This window comes from Carcharodon carcharias, chromosome X (assembly GCF_017639515.1).
Source record: "Carcharodon carcharias isolate sCarCar2 chromosome X, sCarCar2.pri, whole genome shotgun sequence".
Lineage (NCBI taxonomy): Eukaryota > Metazoa > Chordata > Chondrichthyes > Lamniformes > Lamnidae > Carcharodon > Carcharodon carcharias.
The window spans coordinates 15,246,736-15,268,145 of NC_054507.1; the positions used below are offsets into that span (position 1 = coordinate 15,246,736).

General features: G+C 46.5%; 1 protein-coding gene across 5 annotated transcripts in view; it reads right to left on the reverse strand.

Annotated features, from left to right (window-relative positions):
* LOC121273276 (formin-like protein 3) overlaps positions 1-20,661 on the reverse strand; it is a 194,775-nt gene extending 174,114 nt beyond the window's left edge. For 3 of the 5 annotated variants that reach the window (XR_005941969.1, XM_041180340.1, XM_041180339.1), the window contains exon 1: positions 20,029-20,661. Coding sequence is in view for 4 of the 5 variants with exons in the window: in XM_041180340.1 (XP_041036274.1) it covers positions 20,029-20,142 (114 nt within the window). In the remaining variant the exon portion in view is untranslated. The remainder of the gene's footprint in view (positions 1-20,028) is intronic. The other 2 variants (XM_041180338.1, XM_041180341.1) reach the window with 2 other exon arrangements.
* Positions 20,662-21,410: the final 749 nt, after the last annotated feature.

Consider the following 21,410-nt stretch of genomic DNA (forward strand, 5'->3'; position numbering starts at 1 on the left):
TGTCTCCCTATCTCCAACCCCACCCCCCACCAAGCTACCCTCCCGCCCCCACACACTGAAACCAAATTCCTCATCTCATTGCCAAATTCTACCCCTCCCCACCAACCCCCAGCTTTCACTACCCCTGCAACCTCCTCCAGACTGTACCCTCGAGTTCCACCCACTCCAGCCTTCTGTGCATCCTAACATTCCGCAGTCAGGAGCTGAGCATCCAGCCATCCCAGCCCCTTGCTTGGAGGTAGGAAATGGAAGTTGATGCCTCCACAAACAAAATCTGTTTCACCAGATGCAGTACTCCCAAGATTCACTGTGCTTCCTGCCGACACAAGATGGCCACACAAGATGGCTGCCAATACCCAGAATGACATCGCACCTATCGGGCTGGCAGAGCAATGCAACATCAATTTCAGAGAATTTAGTCTACCACACGGAAATCTCTCCCCGGAGGTCTTGGCTATACGTCAGGCAGGGAAGGCACCCATGAAAGGTTGCAGCCCGAGGAGCAGTGAGATTCGTGTTGCATCTGGAGGGAAGAGCTTGAACCAAGTGTGTGTGTGAAGGGGTGGGGGTGGGGCGGGGGGGGCGGTGAAAAACAGGGTGGCATGTCAAAGTTGAGTCATTGATGGGCAGCTCACGGGGGAGGGGATTCACAATCCTAATTTTATACAAGAAAAAGAAGTTACACACTGGCAGGTGTTACAATGCAAAGGCAGTCAAAGAAATCCACCCTTCCTGCTTTCCCGACCATAACCCCAGCCCCATGTTCCGAAACGCCGCCAGAGTAAAAGACGAGAACTGAGCACGCATGGTGTTGGCAAAAAACAAAGCCCTCAAGATTTACCTGGCTCGGTCGGTAACACACTCGCCTCAGAGTCATAAGATTCCAGGTTCAAGTCCCACTCTAGGGCTTGTTCACAAAAAAAATCAAGGCTGACACTCCAATGCAGTACTGAGGGGGCGCTGCACTGTCAGAGGTGCCATCTTTCAGATAAGACATTAAACTGAAGCACCCTCTGCTTGCTCGGCGGGGGGGGGGGGGGGGGGGGGGGGGGGGGAGATGTTGTTTTGTTAGGTTCTTGCTACCTGTGGTGTGCACTGCTTAGGCACCATTAAGCAGTCTTGTAGAAGTTACCAAGAAGTCTTCATTAACTTCCTGAACTATGTGCATATTTACAGTAAAGGGGATACAGGTATGGAAAGGACTCCATGGCATATCCTTACATGTTGCTACCCAGTTCCACACTGCCGATCTAAGCTCTAAATCAGGTGCCTTCTTTGTTCCGAATTACCAACATCTGTAGTATTTTGCTTTTGGTTACACCGGGGCTGTTCGGAACAGACAAAACTGAGGGGAGATTTAATTGAGAGGACCTGGATAAAGTGGATCGGAGGGACCCATTTTCATTAGCAGAGAGGTCAGTAACTGGCAGAAAGATTAATGGGAAGGATGTCAAGGCCCTGGATAGGGCGCAGAGGAGCTTTTGCACCAGGATGACACTGAAGATGAGGGAGTTAAGTTATGTGGTGAGATTGGAGAAGCTGGGATTGTTCTCTTTAAAGCAGAGAAGGCCAAGGGGAGACCTAACAGAGGGAAACAAAATTATGAGATGTTTAAAAAGAACAAGTAGCAACAAATGGTTTCCTCTGGTAAGAGGTCAGATTTAAAATAATTGGCAAAAGAACTAAAGGGGAAGTGAGGAGACATTTCTTCACACACAAGTTTATTTTGACCTGAAACGCGCTGCCTCCAAGGGTGGTGGAAACAGATTCCAGAGGAACTTTCAAAGCACGATTGGACAAGTACTTGAAGGGGATGAACATGCAAGCTTCTAAGGAGAAAAATGGGGTGTGAGGCTAAACGGGACAACTCTTTCAAAGAGCTGGTATAGGCCAGACAGGCTGGGTGCCTTCTGGGCTGTGAGATTCGGTGATTCTAACGGTGCCAAAGCACAGAAAGGAAGATGTGTGAAGAAGGTAGAGTGATCTTTGACCAAGGAACTCCGTCAGAATCAAGACAGGCCACCAGACTCGAGACACACATGCCGACACATGTCAGTACAGCAAACAGGTCTCCTCTATCAGACAGTGAGGAACAATACAGCTAAACCTTGCGAAACAGCTATAGTCCAGTGTGTCCTCACCCCCATCCCGCGTAAAGGGAGGGGACATTTTCTTTTCTTCCAAAAAAAAGGCCAAGGGCCTCTTAACCAAACCAAATAAACAATTACTTTTTTTTAAAGCCAAGACTGGCTAAAAGAAAACATTTATGGTTTAGAAATTGTTCTTTTTAAACAAACTGAAGCATTCACATTGAATGAGAGGCTCCACAGCCAGTGCCGCCCCAAAGTACGTTGTTCAGCAATTCAAGTGTTCTTTGGTGCAACAGAGAAGAAAGTAAAAAGGAAAGTGGAGGGGGGAAACATGCGGGTTGTGTGTTTGTGTGAATCATGTTACTTTTTTTAAAACATACCATCATGGCTGATTGGGAAAATTTGATCACCCTCTCAGGGGAAAGGTCACTGAGGGGGCGGTAAGGAGCAATGAGAAAGATTTTAAGGAGGGGGAAGCACTCAGGCATATTCATGAAATAGTTCCTGGCCCACGCAGCTATTGGCTGCATTTTATTTCTTCTCAAAGAAGGGAGGTTATCTCCAGAACTGTAAACATTGACCCTTCCCCATGTCAGTTGCGGGTTTATTTTAAATACTGAAATCATAGATTTTCAGCTGGTCGGTTGACTGTTTCTGACCTAAAAAGGATTGGCCACCAATTTTAACAATCGACGGGATGGGGCAGGGGTTGGGTTCGGTGGCGGGGGCGTGAAAAATAGAGCACCTTGACCACACCAATCGTGCCCATGGCCTGCCTGGTGCCATAATCAGATGGGCCTGTAGGTGAGTGGGTAGCACAATCTCCTGAAACAGGTGGGAAGCTTTTTAAATATGCAAATCGGAGGCCTACACAAGACCTTTCAAATGCTAGTGGGCAGGTCTTGCCTGGCACCCAGCCTATTTGCACCAGGCATCAAGAGGCCTAAACGCCGGGCCTTAAAGTGATTGTACAACAAACAGCCCAGGAAGCTATCATTCCTTTTGATTTTAAATTGGTGGGCCCAGGAGCAATGGGAATGCTCAAGTTATTTCTCTTCCACCAATTTAAGATGTGGGGAAATGCACACAAACTTTGGTCAATGTTCCAAAATTCAGTACAATGTAGAAACTTGGCAGGCAGATTTACACAGGCCCTGCATCCATTCCTTACGAGGCCAGCGAAGCGAGTCCAAGGGCTGGAGGGGTGTTGAGGAGAGGTGGTGGGGCTGAGTGATGCCAGGGAATCCCTAACACTGAAAATTCTCACATATCCCCAGCTTTAATTGGGACCTGGTGTATGTTTGGAGGCCACTCTGCGCAATGAGATGTATTGACCTCCAGAAAGTTGTAAGTGGGCCTCACCTGGGGAGGGGTCCAGGCCAGAGAAGCCACTTGGATCCTTGAAGATGAGGAAATATTTCATTAAATGGGTAGCATTAGTGATTAGGGGGAAGGGAGTGGTGTAGCGGTAAAGTCACTGGAATAGGCCCAGGCTAATGCTCTGGGGACACGGGTTCAAATCCCACCATGGCAGCTAGTGGAATTTAAATTCAATCAATAAACTCTGGAATTGAAAACTCGTCTCAGTGATGGTGACCATGAAACTATCAGTTGTTGTAAAAACCCATCTGGTTCACTAAGGTCCTTTAGGAAAGCAAATCTGCCATCCTTACCTGGTCTGGCCTATACATAACTCCAGACCCACAGCAATGTGGTTGGCTCTTAACTGCCCCCTGGAATGTTCACATCAAAGGTTACTTCACGAAATAAGAACTCATGGTGTAGGGGGTAACATAATAGCATAGATAGAAGATTGGTTAGTTAACAGGAATAAATGGATCATTTTTGGGTTGGCAAGATGTGACAAGTGGAATGCCACAGGCATGAGCGCTGGAGCCTCAACTATTTACAAGCTACATCAATGACTTGGATGAAGGGGCTGAAGGTATGGTTGTTAAACTTGCTAATGACACTGAATTAGGTAGGAAAGTTAAGTTGTGAAGAGGACATAAGGAGTGTGCAAAGGGTTACAGATAGGTGAAGTGAGTAGGCAAACATTTGGGAAATGGAGTATGACATGGGAAAATATGAATTTGTTCACTTTGGCAGGAAGAATAGAAAAGCAGCATATTATTTAAATGGAGAGAGATTGCAGAACTCTGAGGTACAGAGGGATCTGGGTGTCCTGGTAGATGAATCACAAAAAGTTAGTATGCAGGTATAGCAAGTGATTAGAAGGCAAATGGAATATTGGCATTTATTGCAAGGGGAATGGAATATAAAAGTAGGGATGTTTTGCTACAGTTGTACAGGGTGTTGGTGAGACAACATCTGGAGTGCTGTGCACAGTTTTGGTCTCCCTATTTAAGAAAGGATATAAATGCATTGGAAGCAGTTCAGAGAAGGTTCACTTGACTGATTCCTGGGACAAAGGGGTTCGTCTTATGATAGGTTGAGCAGGTTAGGCGTTTATCCATTGGAGTTTTGAAGAATGAGAGGTGATCTTATATGTTTCAATAAGATCTTGAGGGAACTTGACAGGGTGGATGCTGAAAGGATGTTTCCCCCTGTGGGAGAAACTAGAACTAGGGGGATAGTTTAAAAATTAGGAGTCTCACAATTAAAACTGAGGTAAGGAGTGATTTTTTTTTCTCTCAAAGGGTTGCTAGTCTGTGGAATTCTCTTCCCCAGCGAACAGTTGGAGACTGGGTCATTGAATATGTTCAAGGTGGAGTTAGATTTTTGATTGACAAGGGAGTCAAGGGTTTTGGGGGGGGGGGGGGGGGGGGGGGTGCAGGAAAGTGGAGTTGAGACCACAATCTGATCAGCCATGATCTTAATGAATGGCAGAGCAGGCTCGAGGGGCCAAATGGCCTATTCCTGCTCCTAATTCTTGTGTTGTGTTGTCTAGTAAGCCACTCAGTTGAAGGACAATTAAGGATGGCCTTACCAGCAATACTCACATCCCATGAAAGAAGTTTTTTAAAAAAAATAAATGCAGGATACAGACAGAATTTGACCAAGCATGCCCTTCCCTCTGGACACCTTATGTAGTGCAGAACGAGATTTGAAATTTGCAGATTAAATATTTAGTCGATCACTTTGACCAGAAGCAAAAGCGGATTAAATGACTGCCAATTTATTCTCAGGGTTAGGCAGGACTGAGTAGTGGATGAATGTCTACAACCTTGGACAGTGCCCCTTTAAGAAGCAGTTAATTTCAGTGCGAGCCTTTCATGTTCAAGTTTGGCCTGTCATGGCAACATCCACTGTACTCGATACCAATTGCCTCACCTCAGGTGCATTACAGGGCCAACCAAAAACAGACTTATACTTGCAGGTCAAAGACAGACAGGTTATATTTCCAGAACAACTTTCCCCCAAACACCCTAGTTTAAAGCATTTTGAGAGGCTGAATTACAATACACATGACAAAACAGAAGGTCGGCAGCCTGAATAATATGGGAGACATGGGGAATTAAACCTCACATTTGCCCCATAATTAGGCTGTAATCTCATCAGCAGTGTTGCTCCATTTTGTAACAGCGTGTGGTGGGTATATGGAGACATGGATCGAGGGGTGTGCTTCCAATTGGCTTAATGTGCCCACAATAAATCACTTTGCACTGCTTCAGCACATGAGGCAACCCAAGCTCATCAGCATTCATATGGGAACAGGAATTGTACCCTTCATTCACTAAGACTCAGTTGATGCACACACTGTCCAATGTGGAACTGAGCCAAACTGACCACAAAGGTCCTGGATTAATCTAGCCTCCGTACTGAGCTTGCTGCAGTTGCCAGTGGTGGCGGGGAGAGAATGCCAGTACTCCACTCGGAATTACCACCCCTGGACGAGGGAGGGGCAAAAAAAATGTCAGTCGCAGTCCTTGTTCTCGATAGTTACCCAGAAATGTACCCACCCTGCACTTTGCCGAACTGCACACTGGTGGACATTGCGAGCGCACAGGATTGGGTATGGATGGATTGAACCCCTTGGCAAATCTGCCCGCACTTACATAAGAAATGGGAAGAGGAGGAGGCCATTAAGCCCATCGAGCCTGCTCCACCATTCAATAAGATCATGGCTGAACAGATTGTGGCCTTAGCTCCACTTTCCTGTCTGCCCCCCATAACCCTCGACCCCCTTGTCGATCAAAAATCTGCCTAACTCAGTCTTGAATGGCCCAGCTTCCACTGCTCTCTGGGGAAGAGAATTCCAAAGAGAAGAAATATTTCCTCACTACCATCTTAAATGGGAGGCCCCTTATTTTTAAAAACTGTGCCCCCTAGTTCTATTTTCCCCCATAAGAGGAAACATCCTCTTAGCATCAAATCTGTCAAGCCCCACTTCATATGTTTCAATAAGATCACCTCTCGTTCTCCTAAACTCCAATGAGTATAGGCCCAACCTTCCCAACCTTTCCTCATAAGACTAACCCCTTCCTCGCAGGAACACTTCACTTGGAATGCATTAGCTGAAAAGGTGGTGAAAGCAGATTCAAAAGTAACTTTCGAAACAGAATTGGATATGTACTTGAAAATGAAAAACATGTAGGGCGATGGGGTAGGGGCAGGGATGGATGCAGGGTCAGTGGGGCTTGTTGGACAGCTCTTTCAAAGAGCTGACAGAGATGATGGGACAAATGCCTCCATTAATACTGTATAACTAAGTGCACTGGCACATCACATACAACGCAGATCGCTCTTTTGGGGCTGGGCCTCCAGAGAGCAGAGCAGCATCCACAGGACTGCACCCTAACAAACCTTTGTGGAGTTCGAGGCCGAGAAGCAGGGGCAAAACTTTACTTTGCAAACCTAAGAGTATGTGGCGTTTCACAAATGTGACCCGGTCTGTACCTCTCTTCCCTCACTGGCAGCCAGGCTGAGAAGGCCCGATTGCTTGGATGACCAATTAGGCCACAATGTGTTTGCGCAGGGACATTGCAGCATGAAGTTGCAGCACCTTGGGACATTTTGCCATGTTAAAGGTGCCATATAAAACGCAAGTGGTTTTAAGGCACAGTCTAGGAAACCTCAATGAATGAAGACAGCAGTGCTGCTGCGACTAGGCATCTGGCAAACCTCAACTGACAGCCATCCAAGATTCTAGCCAGTGGATTTGGTCATATTACAGCAAGGCCCCACAAATCAGATGATAAAACAGACTGAATTCACTGCGTAGAATCCTGGATGCCTTCCAATTGAAGTGAACAAGATTTCCCACTGTCGCCTTATTCCTCCCCACCCCCACCAGCCCCCAAGCATTAAAAAGGATAAGGGACAGGATTTCAAATTGCGAAACGGTTTTTACAAAATTATTTATCTGTATCAGCTTTCTTCTAAATGTGATCTGCCAGCGCATTTTCCCACACAAAACAGAACTGTGAATCACCCTGGTTAACATATACTATTCATTAAAAAAAAAGTATGTTAAACTCCACTCAAAAAATGGGGAAGAGCCTTGGTTACATCATTTGTAAAATATAAAACTTAACTGAATGTCAGCTCACATGCCTGTGGATTAAGGCACGTCCAAGCTGCTCATTGTTTTTTTCCAACATGGCTTTCCTAGGCCACACACAATGTGCAGCAGATTGAGGATAAATAATTTCAACAAATTTGCAAAGCTCCGATAGACAGGGTTCCCGGTGCACATTCTCTGGAAAGGTTACAGTAGCTTGGTTATACGGTCTGTACTTTATAATCTCACAGTCTAGGACTGCGCTAGGTTCGATGCACAGTCCACATTGAGTTAATCAATCGCAGTCAAGCTTCAGAGGTGTGCCTGCCTGATGGGAGAGGGGGGACACCGGTGAGGGTTCCCGATGACTCATCCAAATTTGTGCGCTGCCAAATAGGCATCAGGTCAGGATAATATAAGTCTCAGGTGTGATGCCTTGTATGGTCAAATAGCCAGCCTACACGCACCTTCTAGGCCCGGTATGTGAAGAATGGTCATTTGGGGCCTACACTACTTTGGCTCCAACCAGCCAACCCCTACAACCCTCCCTTGCAAATGTGAGTCACATGGGAAGAGGGAGAAAGTTGTTTGGGGGGTGGGGGGCAGGAAAATAGCTTACCAGATCAAGTTACACATGCATGCATAACTTCTTGAAGGTTGCACAATCCAACATGGCAGAATGACCCCACCACTAAGTCCCACGTACTTATCATAGACTCCTGCGTCATTATGTACTAACATATCTTCTAACAATCATGTGTGTATTCCTCTCGTGGGTAGAGGACATCAGGGTTGGGTTCTCAAGACACCAGCTTTATCTCCTCCATCCCAGATGAAGACTTAAGGGGAGCTCAATAATACCTCTGTGGGGACTATCTCGGTGCTTTTTCAAAATTGCATAGATGGAAATTCCCAGCTACTCACTAAAATCACCATGTCACTTTCTTACAAAAAACAGCAAATATACATTCATGCTCACATTCATGACTGTTTTTATTTCAGATTTCCAGCATCTGCAGTATTTTTCTTTTATTAAATATATATTTACACTTCTCTTCTCCAAATTACCTTGGAGAGAATGATTTGGGGGGATGGTGGAGGGGTCAAGGGGTGAGCTTGCTAAGTTTGCCTTCTTGTCTTTTTCCAATCTCCCAAGCATTGAGGTCGCTCCACAATCCTCGAACGTTTACAGGGCGAGCAGAATCCATTGCAGTGAGCGAAACCGTCAGAGCTCGAAGCAGCTTCTTGACACGTGGCCAAGAAGATGGAAAAGGGTTAAATTACGTCCTGTGGTTATTACAGGCACATGCTAGCACTAAGATGCCAGAAGGCTTTGCAAAATGCTCCGCGTTTATTGCAAGTAATCACTGAAGGTCGCATAAACTTGAGTTTTGAAAATTGTGGGTAATTCTGATCAAACCCTTTTCATGTTTTAAACACCTCTGTCGGGTAGAGAGAGTAAAACTATTGTCTCTGGTGGAGGAATCAAGGCGGAGGGGGCATATTCTTAAAAATTAGAGCCAGGTCATTGAGGAGCAAGCATGCTTTCCACTCAAAGGGTGGTGGAAATTAAGATTCACTTCCCTAAAAGGCTGTGGATGCTGGAAGTCATTTGGACCTTCCAAGACTGAAACTGAGAGAGCTGAGAGTACCAAGGGGTTGGAACAAAGGTAGATAAATGGAGTTAAGGTCCAATCAGCAATGATCAAATTGAATGCTGGAACAGGCTCAAAGGGCTGAATGGCCTACTCCTGTAGCAACATTCAAATACTACAAACGCAACAAGCACTGGCTTAATTACAGGATAAAAATCTCAAGAGGTTTCACAGGCAAAATATATGAGCCACATAAAGAGATATTAAGACAAGTGACCAAAAACTCAGTCAAAGAGGTAAGTGCGTCTTAAAACAAGGAGAGAGAAGTAGAGGGAGACAGGGAATTCCAGAACTTAGGGTCCAGCTGCTGAGGGCACAGTCACCAATGGTGGGACGATCATCATCAGGGGAAGTGGGTACATAGTAGGCTGGATTTGGAGAGGTGCAGAGATTGCAGAGGGCTGTAGGTTGTTAAGGAGATAGGGAGGGGCCAGGTCAGAGGCTTTCATAGAATTGGGTACAATATACAGAAACAGGTCACTGCCGATGTTCATACTCCACACAAGCCTCCTCCCACCCTACGTCATCTCACCCCACCAGCATAACCTTCATCTTTCATAACCATTCATCCTCATGTACTTGGCTAGCTTCCCTTTAAATGGATCTATGCTATTCTCCTCAGTCATTCCCTATGGCAGTCACATTCTAAGTGACTAACTGATATGTACAGCCTAGTTTTGGTCTCTCCCACAAGCGGAACCACCTTCTCTACATCTATCCCACCAAAGCCTTTCACAATCTTAAAGGCCAACAATGGAGTTTAATGTGGGAAAATGTGAAGTTGTTCACTTTGGCAGGAAGAATAAAAAAAGCAGAGTATTACTTAAACAGAGAACGATGCAGAATTCTAATGTGCAGAGGGATCTAGGTGTTCTAGTGCATGAGTCACAAAAAGTTAGTATGAAGATACAGCAAGTAATTAAGAAAGCTAATGGATTGCTAGCCTTCATTATGAGAGGAATTGAACATAAAAGTAAGGATATTATACTTCAGTTATACAGGGCATTGGTGAGACCACATCTCGAATACTGTGTGCAGTTTTGGTCTCCTTATTTAAGGATAGATTTAAATGCGTTGGTGGTGGTTCAGGAGGAGATTTACTAGATTGATACCTGGAATGAGTGGGTTGTCTTATGAGGAAAGGTTGGACAGACTAGGCTTGTTGCCACTAGAGTTTAGAAGATTGAGGGGTGACTTGATTGAAGTATATAAGATCCTGAACGGTCTTGACAAGGTGGATGTGGGAAGGATGTTTCTTCTGGTGGGTCAGTCCAGAACTAGGGGCACTGATAAAATTGGGAGTCACCCTTTTAGGACAGAGATGAGGAGGATTTCTTTCTCTCAGAGGTCGTGTGACTTTGGAACTCTGTGCCTCAGAAGGCAGTGGGGCGGGGCGGGGCGGGGGGGTGGAGTCACTGAATATTTTTAAGGCAGAGGTAGATAGATTCTTGTTAGACAAGGGAATCAAAGGTTATTGGGGTTAGATGAGAATGTGGAATTCAAAACACAAACAGATCAGCCATGATCTAATTGAATGGTGGAGCAGGCTTGAGGGGCCGAGTGGCCTGTGCTGTCCTATTTCGTACGTTTGTAACAGGTTGAGGTTGGTTCTGCTTTGGAATCAAGTGATCATCCCAGTTCTAAACGGAAAAGGTTCCAAAACTTCATTCGGGCTTAATTTGTCCAAGCGTGCTTCTAGCATCAAAAACAACGCAGCGTGTCCACTTTCATAAATGAACCCACCATCCAATAGCAGATGGTCACCTGCAGTAGGCTGTTACAGTCTAGCCATATGGTTAAGCTATTAAGCTGGTGAGGCAGAATGCATGACAGCATGTACAGTTTCACACTTGTTCAGTGCCCGTTGACAGGAAGTCACTGATGACAAGCCTGTTACTCAAATGATAAGCCATTGTCTTCACATGACAACATAAACTGTGCCAAAGCACAGGTTTCACTTTGCTTTTTCAGGGGCTTGGCTGAAGAGATTTAAAAGCATTTCATACAGTCCGCAATATAGTCCAGCTGTTGATGTTTTGAACCCCGCTATCAGGCAGTAGATGGAATGCTGTCAGTGAGTACTTCTGGATTGTCATCACTGTTGTAATGTCAGAAACGTAGCAGCCAATCTGCACACAGCAAGATCCCACAAACAGCAATGTGATAATAACCAGATAATTTGTTTTTAGTGATGTTGTTGGGGGTAGGACACTCTGCCACCCTACCTGCATCCTTCTTTGAAATAGCACTGCCACAGAGTCTTTTACATCCACCTGCGAGGGCTGACAGGGCCTCGGTTTAAAGCCTCATCCAAAAGACGACAACGTAGCCTCGCTATGATTAATTTGGACAGACTTCAAGAGCTGACTGTAAAACTGGCTGTCAAGTTGCATTGGACGGCTCAGCCTCGATTTTGGGCACGAGTCTTCGGAGCAGGACTTGAACCTACAACTTTCTCACTTAGAGGCAAGTATGCTACCAACTGAGCCATGGCTGACACCCTGGACCGAGACCTTCAGTAGGGCATTCAAATGGAGTGAGGGGTAAAGTAGAACACATCCAAACCAGATTTTCTTCACTCTTGGGTCACTGCAATAGGAAGCCAGGTAGACACTCCCTCCTTCATGACATTGGGGCCAATCATACCAGCCTTACAGGCACCATTGCTAAGATCAATTACATCAGCACAGACCAGGGATTAAACCTCCCTATTCCAAAAAGTCTGCACTCATTTCAAGCATAGCTATGACATAGTGTCCGAGGACTTTGCCCTCACCCTGCTCGTTGAGTGTGCAATTACTCTCCCTAAATGGTAATCTAATCCCAATAAGGGGATTAAGCCTGTCAGAGGCAGGCTTATTACTGTTCAGGTAACCAACACTGCATACCAAGAGAGAACTTCAATGTGGCAGAAAAGGATACAGAGTACACACAGGCACACGTAACAATATGGAAACAGGCCATTCGGCCCAACCTGTCCATAGTCAGTGCTTGCCCATGTGAGCAAACAGTCTTAATGACATTTATCCTATTCCCACATCCTTTCATCCATTTATTAAATGTAACCTCGAACGTTGACATTTTCTTCTCCCTCAACCAAACACTCTGGAAGTGAACTCCACAGTCTCACAACTCTGTGTGAAGGAATTTCTCCTGCCTAGCCACTTAGATTTCTCTCACACATTGAAAGAGGAATAAATGTATGTACAGTTCTTTTACTCTAGAATTACAAAATTGGCTATGATTCTAGATAGTTTCTAAAGTCAATTTATTACTCAAATTTTAGCGTTCAGACAAGGGATGAGTGGCTTACAATATTCAGGCTGAAAGTTTCCTTGATTTACAAGTACACTACAAGTGATCAGTCTGCAGTTGAACCTAGTCAGTCAGTCAGTTGATGAAGCTGCTGCTTTTGTCTTTGTTCCTCTTCCTGTTTGTATCATTGGATATTTTTAGGACAGAGGTAGATTGATTCCCTTGCCTAACAAGAACCAAAGGTTATCAGAGATAGATGGGAACGTGGAACTCAAAACACAAACAGATCGATCATGATCGTATTGAATGGTGAAGCAGGTCCGAGGGGCTGAATGGTCAACTTCCGCTCCTATGTTGTATGCTTGTATGTTGACCAGAAGGGTCAGCATCAGTTATTCTACTGATTCAGGTTTGATACCTTCAGTGGGAGGTGCTGGGTGTTCCTTTCGAGAGACAGGTGCTAGATGGTCAGTCAAATGCACATTATCTATCTGCTTCAAAACACCTCCCACTTCCACCTCCAATGGTATCTCTGTCACCTTATTTGGACCCTGCAACTGCTGGAAACAGTCTGCTTCTACCTCCCCATTCTTCAGGGGAGATGGTAGTCTAGTGGTAATGTCACTAGGCTAGTAATCCAGAGGTCCAAGCTAATATCCAGAGGCACAGGTTCAAATCACACCATGCCAGCTGGTGGAATTTAAAATCAATTAATTAAAAATCTGGAATTGAAACCATAAAAGCCTCTGGTTCACTAATGTCCTTCAGAGAAGGAAATCAGCCATCCTTACCCAGTCTGGCCTACATGTGACTCCAGACCCACAGCAATGCGGTTGACTCTTAACTGCCCGAAGTGGCCGAGCAAGTCACTCAGTTCAAGGGCAATTAAGGATAGGCAACAAATGCTGGCTTTACCAGCGACACTCATGTCCCATTAAGGAAATAAGAGAAAAAAAATCACTGAGATCAACTCCCCTTTGATGCTCAACATTAAAACATCAGCTCAATGCACCATGTATAGCAGTTACTTAAGTAGATGAAGGAAAAAGGAATAGAAGGATTATGTTGATCAGGTGAGAGCGTAAACACCAACGTAGGCCAGTTAGGCCAAATCACCAGTTTCTGTGTTGTTAAATCCCATGACATGCTTATGAGTGTTATTACACTGCATTGTTAATTCAGATTATTTCCATATGTGTTCAGTGGAAAGATCTATTCAATGTAAGACCCAAGGAGGGTTAAATTCAGGGGGCGGGGGGAACAACAGAACACACATCAGACAAACTTCTACCTTTGCTCATTCTCTGTGCTGCTGTACTGGCTACTCTGGAGCCTGACCCCACAATCTCTCTCACAAAAAAAGGCATCCACTTTAACACCACAAACAGCCTACTGCCCCAGGAATAAGCATTTAGGGACAGGAGTAGGCCATTCAGCCCCTCACATCTGTTCCACTATTTAACCCTATACCTAACAAAAATCTATCACTCTCAGTTTTGAAGTTTTCAACCTTTTGGGGAAGAGAGTTTCAGGTATCCACTCCCTTTTGTGTGAAGAAGTGCTTCCTGCCATCATCCTTGAACAGCCTGGCTCTCATTTTAAGGTTATTCCCCCTCGTTCGAGGCTCCCCCCCCCACCAAAGGAAATAGTTTCTCTCTATCTACCCTGCTCACTTCCTTTAATCATTATAATCACCTCAATCTTCTATGCTCAAGGGAACACAAGCCTGAAATTGCATGTTTGATGCCAAAGTGTTCTCTTTCCAGTGTTCATATCCCTCACCTTGAGAAATATAAAAAGTCAAACAAGACACACCCTCCCCACCTCAAAGGAAAATCCGTGCTTTTGGTCAAAACTACTTTCTGACATATGGTGACTCTTTAGCCAATCATACTTCGTGAACATCTATGAAACTGGAGTACAATCCAATCACCATACTGCCAAGTCTTGCCAAGTGCGTGCGTGGCTCTGCAGACTGGTTACGCCAACTAGTTTCAGCAGTTTAAAAATACTCCCAAAACCTGCAAGCAAAAAGAAGCCTCCATTTGCTAACGGGCCAACAGTTTGCACTCTTGACTTTACCAAAAGATTTAAACCCAGTTTCTAAAATACGTCAAGCTGCACAGAAACGACTGCATTTAATTCCAAGAATGTGAGACATTCCGCTGGGCTCTTCAAATAAACTTGCAATACCATATGAATTCCCTACTGTGGTTGAGAGGTATGTAGCATAAGGTATACATGGATCATTCTGAATCCAACACAGCAAGGACAAAGCCATGAATAGAAAATATAAACATTCCTTCAATGTTCAGGAGGCTGCTTCTCAAGATGCTGTGTCAGCCAGTTCCTGAGCAGCCCCACTTTTGAACACTGCTAGATATTCAACACTGTCCTCTCTCTACAAGATCACCTGTACCCTCTTGCAGACCCCTTCAGTGTACCGCACATGCTCTATTAAAGGGAATCTTCGGGAGATGAGTTGGCCTACACTGTATCAATCTTCACCATAGAGAGATTCTTTCATTGAAACTTGGCTAGTGTTCCTCAGTTACTTTAAGAAAAAGAATGTTCATTTATATAGAGCCTTTCACAATGTTTCACAGCCAATCTAGTACTTCTGAAGCACAGTCACAGTCTGAAGCTCACACAAACAGCAATGTGATAACGACCTGATAACCTGCGTCAGTGATGGCAGTTGGAGGATAAATATTGGCCAGGGCATTAGGGAGAACTCCCATGTTCTTCTTAGAAATAGTACCATGGGACCTTTCACGTCTGCCTGAGGGGGCAGATGGTGTCTCGGCTTGATATCTCATCAGAAAGACAGCATATCAAACAATGCAGCACTGGCGCATCAGCCTGGATTGTGTGTGGAGGGAGTGGGACTTGAACCCACAACCTTCTGACTCAGCAGTGAGTGCGCTAATCACTGAGCCACAGCTAATACTTGGTTGGTAGATGGGGTGGCCAGTGAACTCCCAGGTTCAATGCCCCCCCCCTTAAACAAAATGAAATTGTTCTAAAACAATAACACCAATTTCATAATTATGAAGTTTTCACAACACCACACTATAGGTGTCAGCTCTTAGTCAAATTCTGGAATCTAAATGTCTCTCCCTTTTGAAAGTCTGAGTTCAATCATCCCAGGTCTCCAGTGGGTGACTTGTACGGCTTCGTATTCAAGCCTCTCGAACAGATGCCTGAGGCACCCTGATGGATAAGTGGGTAAATGCACCAGCTGGTGTGGTGCCAGAGTGATCGGAAGTGCCAATCCCAAGTTGTGATGTGTTCAGTCATCATCGCAGCCTTGGAATGACTTCCCTCAACCTCAGGGTGGGGAGTGAGCAGGGAAATCAACTGAGGTTTCCACGCCTAATCGTGACATAGTGACCTGTGCATAGATGTCGTAGGAAGGCAAGATCAAATTGTGCTTTGATGCCCCCAGCACACCATCACCACCACCCCACACACACACACACACACACACACACACACACACACACACACACATTGTCGATTGCACCTCAACACTCACTGTTTAAGGTTCACATGCAAAGAATAAGATACTGGAGAGTACACATGGAACTGTATCACAATAAGGGCCAGCATCTTCTGGGCAGAAAAACTTAACTTGCATTTATGCAGCACTGTTAACATGGTTAAAAAAAATACCTAGGATACGGCAATCAGACAAAAACTGACAACAAGCCAAAGGAGATATTAGGACAGGTGGCAGAGGGATCGATTTTAAGGCACACCTTAAAAGGAGGAGAGAGTGGTGGAGAGGTTTAGCGAGGGAATTCCTGAGCTTGGGGCCCAGGCAGCTGGAGGCACAGCCAGCAATGGTGGGATGAATGGCACCAGGGATGGACGAGATGCCAGAATTGGGGAAACGCACAGACCTCGGAGGGGCTGGAGGAGGTTACAGAGATAGGGAAGGGGCGAGGCCATGGAGGGATTCAAACACAAGGATGTAAAGATGAAACCTGAGACAGTGCTGGACTGGCAGCCAAGGTAGCAGAGGGGGTGATGGGTCAATGGGCCTTGGGCAAGAGTTTGGCAGCAGCGAACAGCCAATCATCGCCAGCCCAGCAAACAAACAAAACGAACGGTGACCATCCGGTGCTGCCCAGAACAATATGTTCAAGGTCTCAACGGTGGGACTTGTACTTCACCCACCCTCACCTTCATGGCCTTGCCAGCCACACAGTACAGACACTGGGCCACACAATTCTTTAGGAGCTCACAACAACAAAGGACCAGAACTTTAAGAATGAGAACAGCTTGTTCAACTGATCATCATGTCCTCACTGATAAACTGCTCATCTGCCATCTGTTAATGTACTCAAGGCACAAACCCTCACAGAACTATTCGGTTACAAAGGTATTGCTCCACTATATGAATACATCTGAATTTCTCTCTTTAAGACTGCGGACTCAGCACTTTGTGGAATTAAATGGGCCAGGGTGCACTAAGCAGCATCTGAAAGCCTATCCCTCAAACCCAACACAAGTCCACGCTCAAGAGTACCCTATCAAAGAGAAAATTAAATTGCCTTTGGAAAGCCCAAATCTGTTTTCAATTCAGTCTGACCAACACAAAGCTTTTTTTTAAAAAAAATATCCCCCAGGCCGAATGTCAAACTGTGCCAATGTCCTCAAATGGATTGGGGGGGGGGAGTGATCAGACTGAGACACAAAATTAAACAGGGAATAGTCTCCAAGTAATTGTTTTTCCCTCAAACATCTACTTTGTGACTGAGCTGTCAGCCATTTCAACTTGGAATTCAACTTCCAAATGCATACACACACACCAGTTGCCAGAGTTCTCCCTGACACACACACACACACACACACCAGTTGCCCGAGTTCACCCTGACACGCACACACACACACACACACACCAGTTGCCCGAGTTCACCCTGACACGCACACACACACACACACACACACCAGTTGCCCGAGTTCACCCTGACACGCACATACACACACACACACCAGTTGCCCGAGTTCACCCTGACACACACACACACCAGTTGCCCGAGTTCACCCTGACACACACACACACCAGTTGCCCGAGTTCACCCTGACACACACACACACACCAGTTGCCCGAGTTCACCCTGACACGCACACACACACACCAGCTGCCCGAGTTCACCCTGACACGCACACACACACACCAGCTGCCCGAGTTCACCCTGACACACACACACACCAGTTGCCCGAGTTCACCCTGACACACACACACACACACACCAGTTGCCCGAGTTCACCCTGACACACACACACACACACACCAGTTGCCCGAGTTCACCCTGACACACACACACACACCAGTTGCCCGAGTTCACCCTGACACACACACACACACCAGTTGCCCGAGTTCACCCTGACACACACACACACACCAGTTGCCCGAGTTCACCCTGACACACACACACACACCAGTTGCCCGAGTTCACCCTGACACACACACACACACCAGTTGCCCGAGTTCACCCTGACACACACACACACACCAGTTGCCCGAGTTCACCCTGACACACACACACACACCAGTTGCCCGAGTTCACCCTGACACACACACACACACCAGTTGCCCGAGTTCACCCTGACACACACACACACCAGTTGCCCGACTTCACCCTGACACACACACCAGTTGCCCGAGTTCACCCTGACACACACACACACACCAGTTGCCCGAGTTCACCCTGACACACACACACACACACCAGTTGCCCGAGTTCACCCTGACACACACACACACCAACTGCCCAAGTTCACCCTGACGCACACACATACCAATTGCCCAAATTCACCCTGACACACACACACACCAGTTGCCCAAATTCACCCTGACACACACACACATCAGTTGCCCAAATTCACCCTGACACACACACACATCAGTTGCCCAAATTCACCCTGACACACACACACATCAGTTGCCCAAATTCACCCTGACACACACACACACCAGTTGCCCAAATTCACCCTGACACACACACACACACACACACACCAGTTGCCCGAATTCACCCTGGCACACACACACACCAGTTGCCCGAAATCACCCTGGCACACACACACACACACACACCAGTTGCCCGAATTCACCCTGGCACACACACACACCAGTTGCCCAAATTCACCCTGGCACACACACACACCAGTTGCCCAAATTCACCCTGGCACACACACACACCAGTTGCCCAAATTCACCCTGGCACACACACACACCAGTTGCCCAAATTCACCCTGGCACACACACACACACCAGTTGCCCAAATTCACCCTGGCACACACACACCAGTTGCCCAAATTCACCCTGGCACACACACACACACACCAGTTGCCCAAATTCACCCTGGCACACACACACACATACCAGTTGCCCAAATTCACCCTGGCACACACACACACACACCAGTTGCCCAAATTCACCCTGGCACACACACACACACACACCAGTTGCCCAAATTCACCCTGTCACACACACACCAGTTGCCCAAATTCACCCTGGCACACACACACACCAGTTGCCCAAATTCACCCTGGCACACACACACCAGTTGCCCAAATTCACCCTGGCACACACACACCAGTTGCCCAAATTCACCCTGGCACACACACACCAGTTGCCCAAATTCACCCTGGCACACACACACCAGTTGCCCAAATTCACCCTGGCACACACACACCAGTTGCCCAAATTCACCCTGGCACACACACACCAGTTGCCCAAATTCACCCTGGCACACACACACACACCAGTTGCCCAAATTCACCCTGGCACAAACACACACACCAGTTGCCCAAATTCTCCCTGGCACACACACACACACCAGTTGCCCAAATTCACCCTGGCACACACACACACCAGTTGCCCAAATTCACCCTGGCACACACACACACCAGTTGCCCAAATTCACCCTGGCACACACACACACCAGTTGCCCAAATTCGCCCTGGCACACACACACACCAGTTGCCCAAATTCGCCCTGGCACACACACACACCAGTTGCCCAAATTCACCCTGGCACACACACACACCAGTTGCCCAAATTCACCCTGGCACACACACACACACACCAGTTGCCCAAATTCACCCTGGCACACACACACACCAGTTGCCCAAAATCACCCTGGCACACACATACACCAGTTGCCCAAATTCACCCTGGCACACACACACACACACACACACACCAGTTGCCTGAGTTCAACCTGACACACACAACAACCTGAAATGCTCCAACGTAGTTTGGCTGCGTTGCTTTCTAGCTGGGCTGGAAAGCCTAACTGCGTTATACAGTGCCTAGGAAGAGGCATCCTGTCCCTTTAATGAGCTAGAAAATGGTGACCGTTACAGGGGTCTAGTGGGAGGTCGATGACAAAGGGGGTGGAGGGAGATCCAACAATGCTAAGGAAATAGGCGCAGAAAGGAACTGCAGAAAATGAGCCCAGGACCCAGTTGCGTCCTGGAGTTGAGAGGGAACTGATGGAGGAGTGGGAGGGAGCCCATTTACATTAACAGCAAAACACTCACTTACCAAAACGATCGCAAACCTTTCCTCCAGCTCGCATTGTTCAGGCATTGGTAACTTCAGTGGCATGATTTGAGCACTTAGGTTCATCTGTCCATCCAAACTTCCAGTGTTTCCCATTTCATCCGGGGCAATTCAAGAAGAAAGTGAAATTCCCCCTTCCTTAATTTCCCCTCTTTTTGTTTTTTCTGGGGAGGGGGAGGAGGTGGGGGAAAGAGTTCCCAAGAACTGACCTCCCGCAGTGTCCGTCTGGTCCGCTTCTCACAAACTTTTTAAACACAAACTTTGGGGGGAAAAAAAACTAAACTTGTCCACAAAATACTTTTCCCAAGCCTAAAGTTGTTATTTTCCCCCCCACCCCCTCCTCCTCCGTTTTGTTTAACCCTCCCCCTCTGTCCTCAGAGGGGATAAGTTGCCAGCAGTTCCAAGTTATCCTGCAGGAATCATTTCAGCTGCTCCCAGCCTGGTCTGCCTGTCCCTCGCTCGGTTTGGAGGAAGCTCATTGTTCAGCGTCAGTTTCTCGCAGCCTCTCCACTCTGAGCAGGGAGCGAGCCCGAGTGCGCGCCCATTCACTAACTCTGGAGAGAACCCTCCCCCCATTGGTCCCACTGTCTGTCCATCACCCTTGGTAACAAAGAGGGGGTGAGACCGCAGAGCCGATTTGGGGATTACAGTTCCGCTGATTGTATGGAGAACACTCACTTCTGCCACATTAGCATTTGAAGACATAAAAATCTATTACGTTCATTGACTTCCCCACCCCCTTTCATACATTTCTCTCATTTTCATTTATTTGTCTCATTTTCTCCACCCTCTTTTAAAAAGAGACTTGCATTTATATAGCGCTTTTCAAGACCACCAGACGTCTCAAAGTGGTCTATAGCCAATGAAGTGGTCACTTTTTTTTCATTCATTCACAGGATGTGGGCATCACTGGCTAGGCCAGCATTTATTGCCCATCCCTACTTGCCCTCATTTAGAGGGTATTTTTAAGAGTCAACCTCATTGCTGTGGGTCTGGAATCACATGCAGGTAAAGAGGGGCATTAGTGAACCAGATGGGTTTTTACAACAATGGTTTCATCGTCACATTAAACTTTTAATTCCAGGTTTTTATTAAATTCAAATTCCACCATCTGCCTTGGTGGATTTAAACCCAGGTCCCCAGAGCATTATCATGGGTCTCTAGATTACTAGCTCAGTGACAATACCACTATACCACCGCCTGTTTGGCTGATAGTCAAGCATCATCTAATTGGGTAATGGGTCTTTTTGCTATCCAATTGACATGGGAAGGCAGTGAGCCACAGGATGGATGTGTTGGTCAACGAATGTCTGGAAGGCAGGGCAGGTCATGTGATGAAACCTCCAGGAATATATTTAATCACA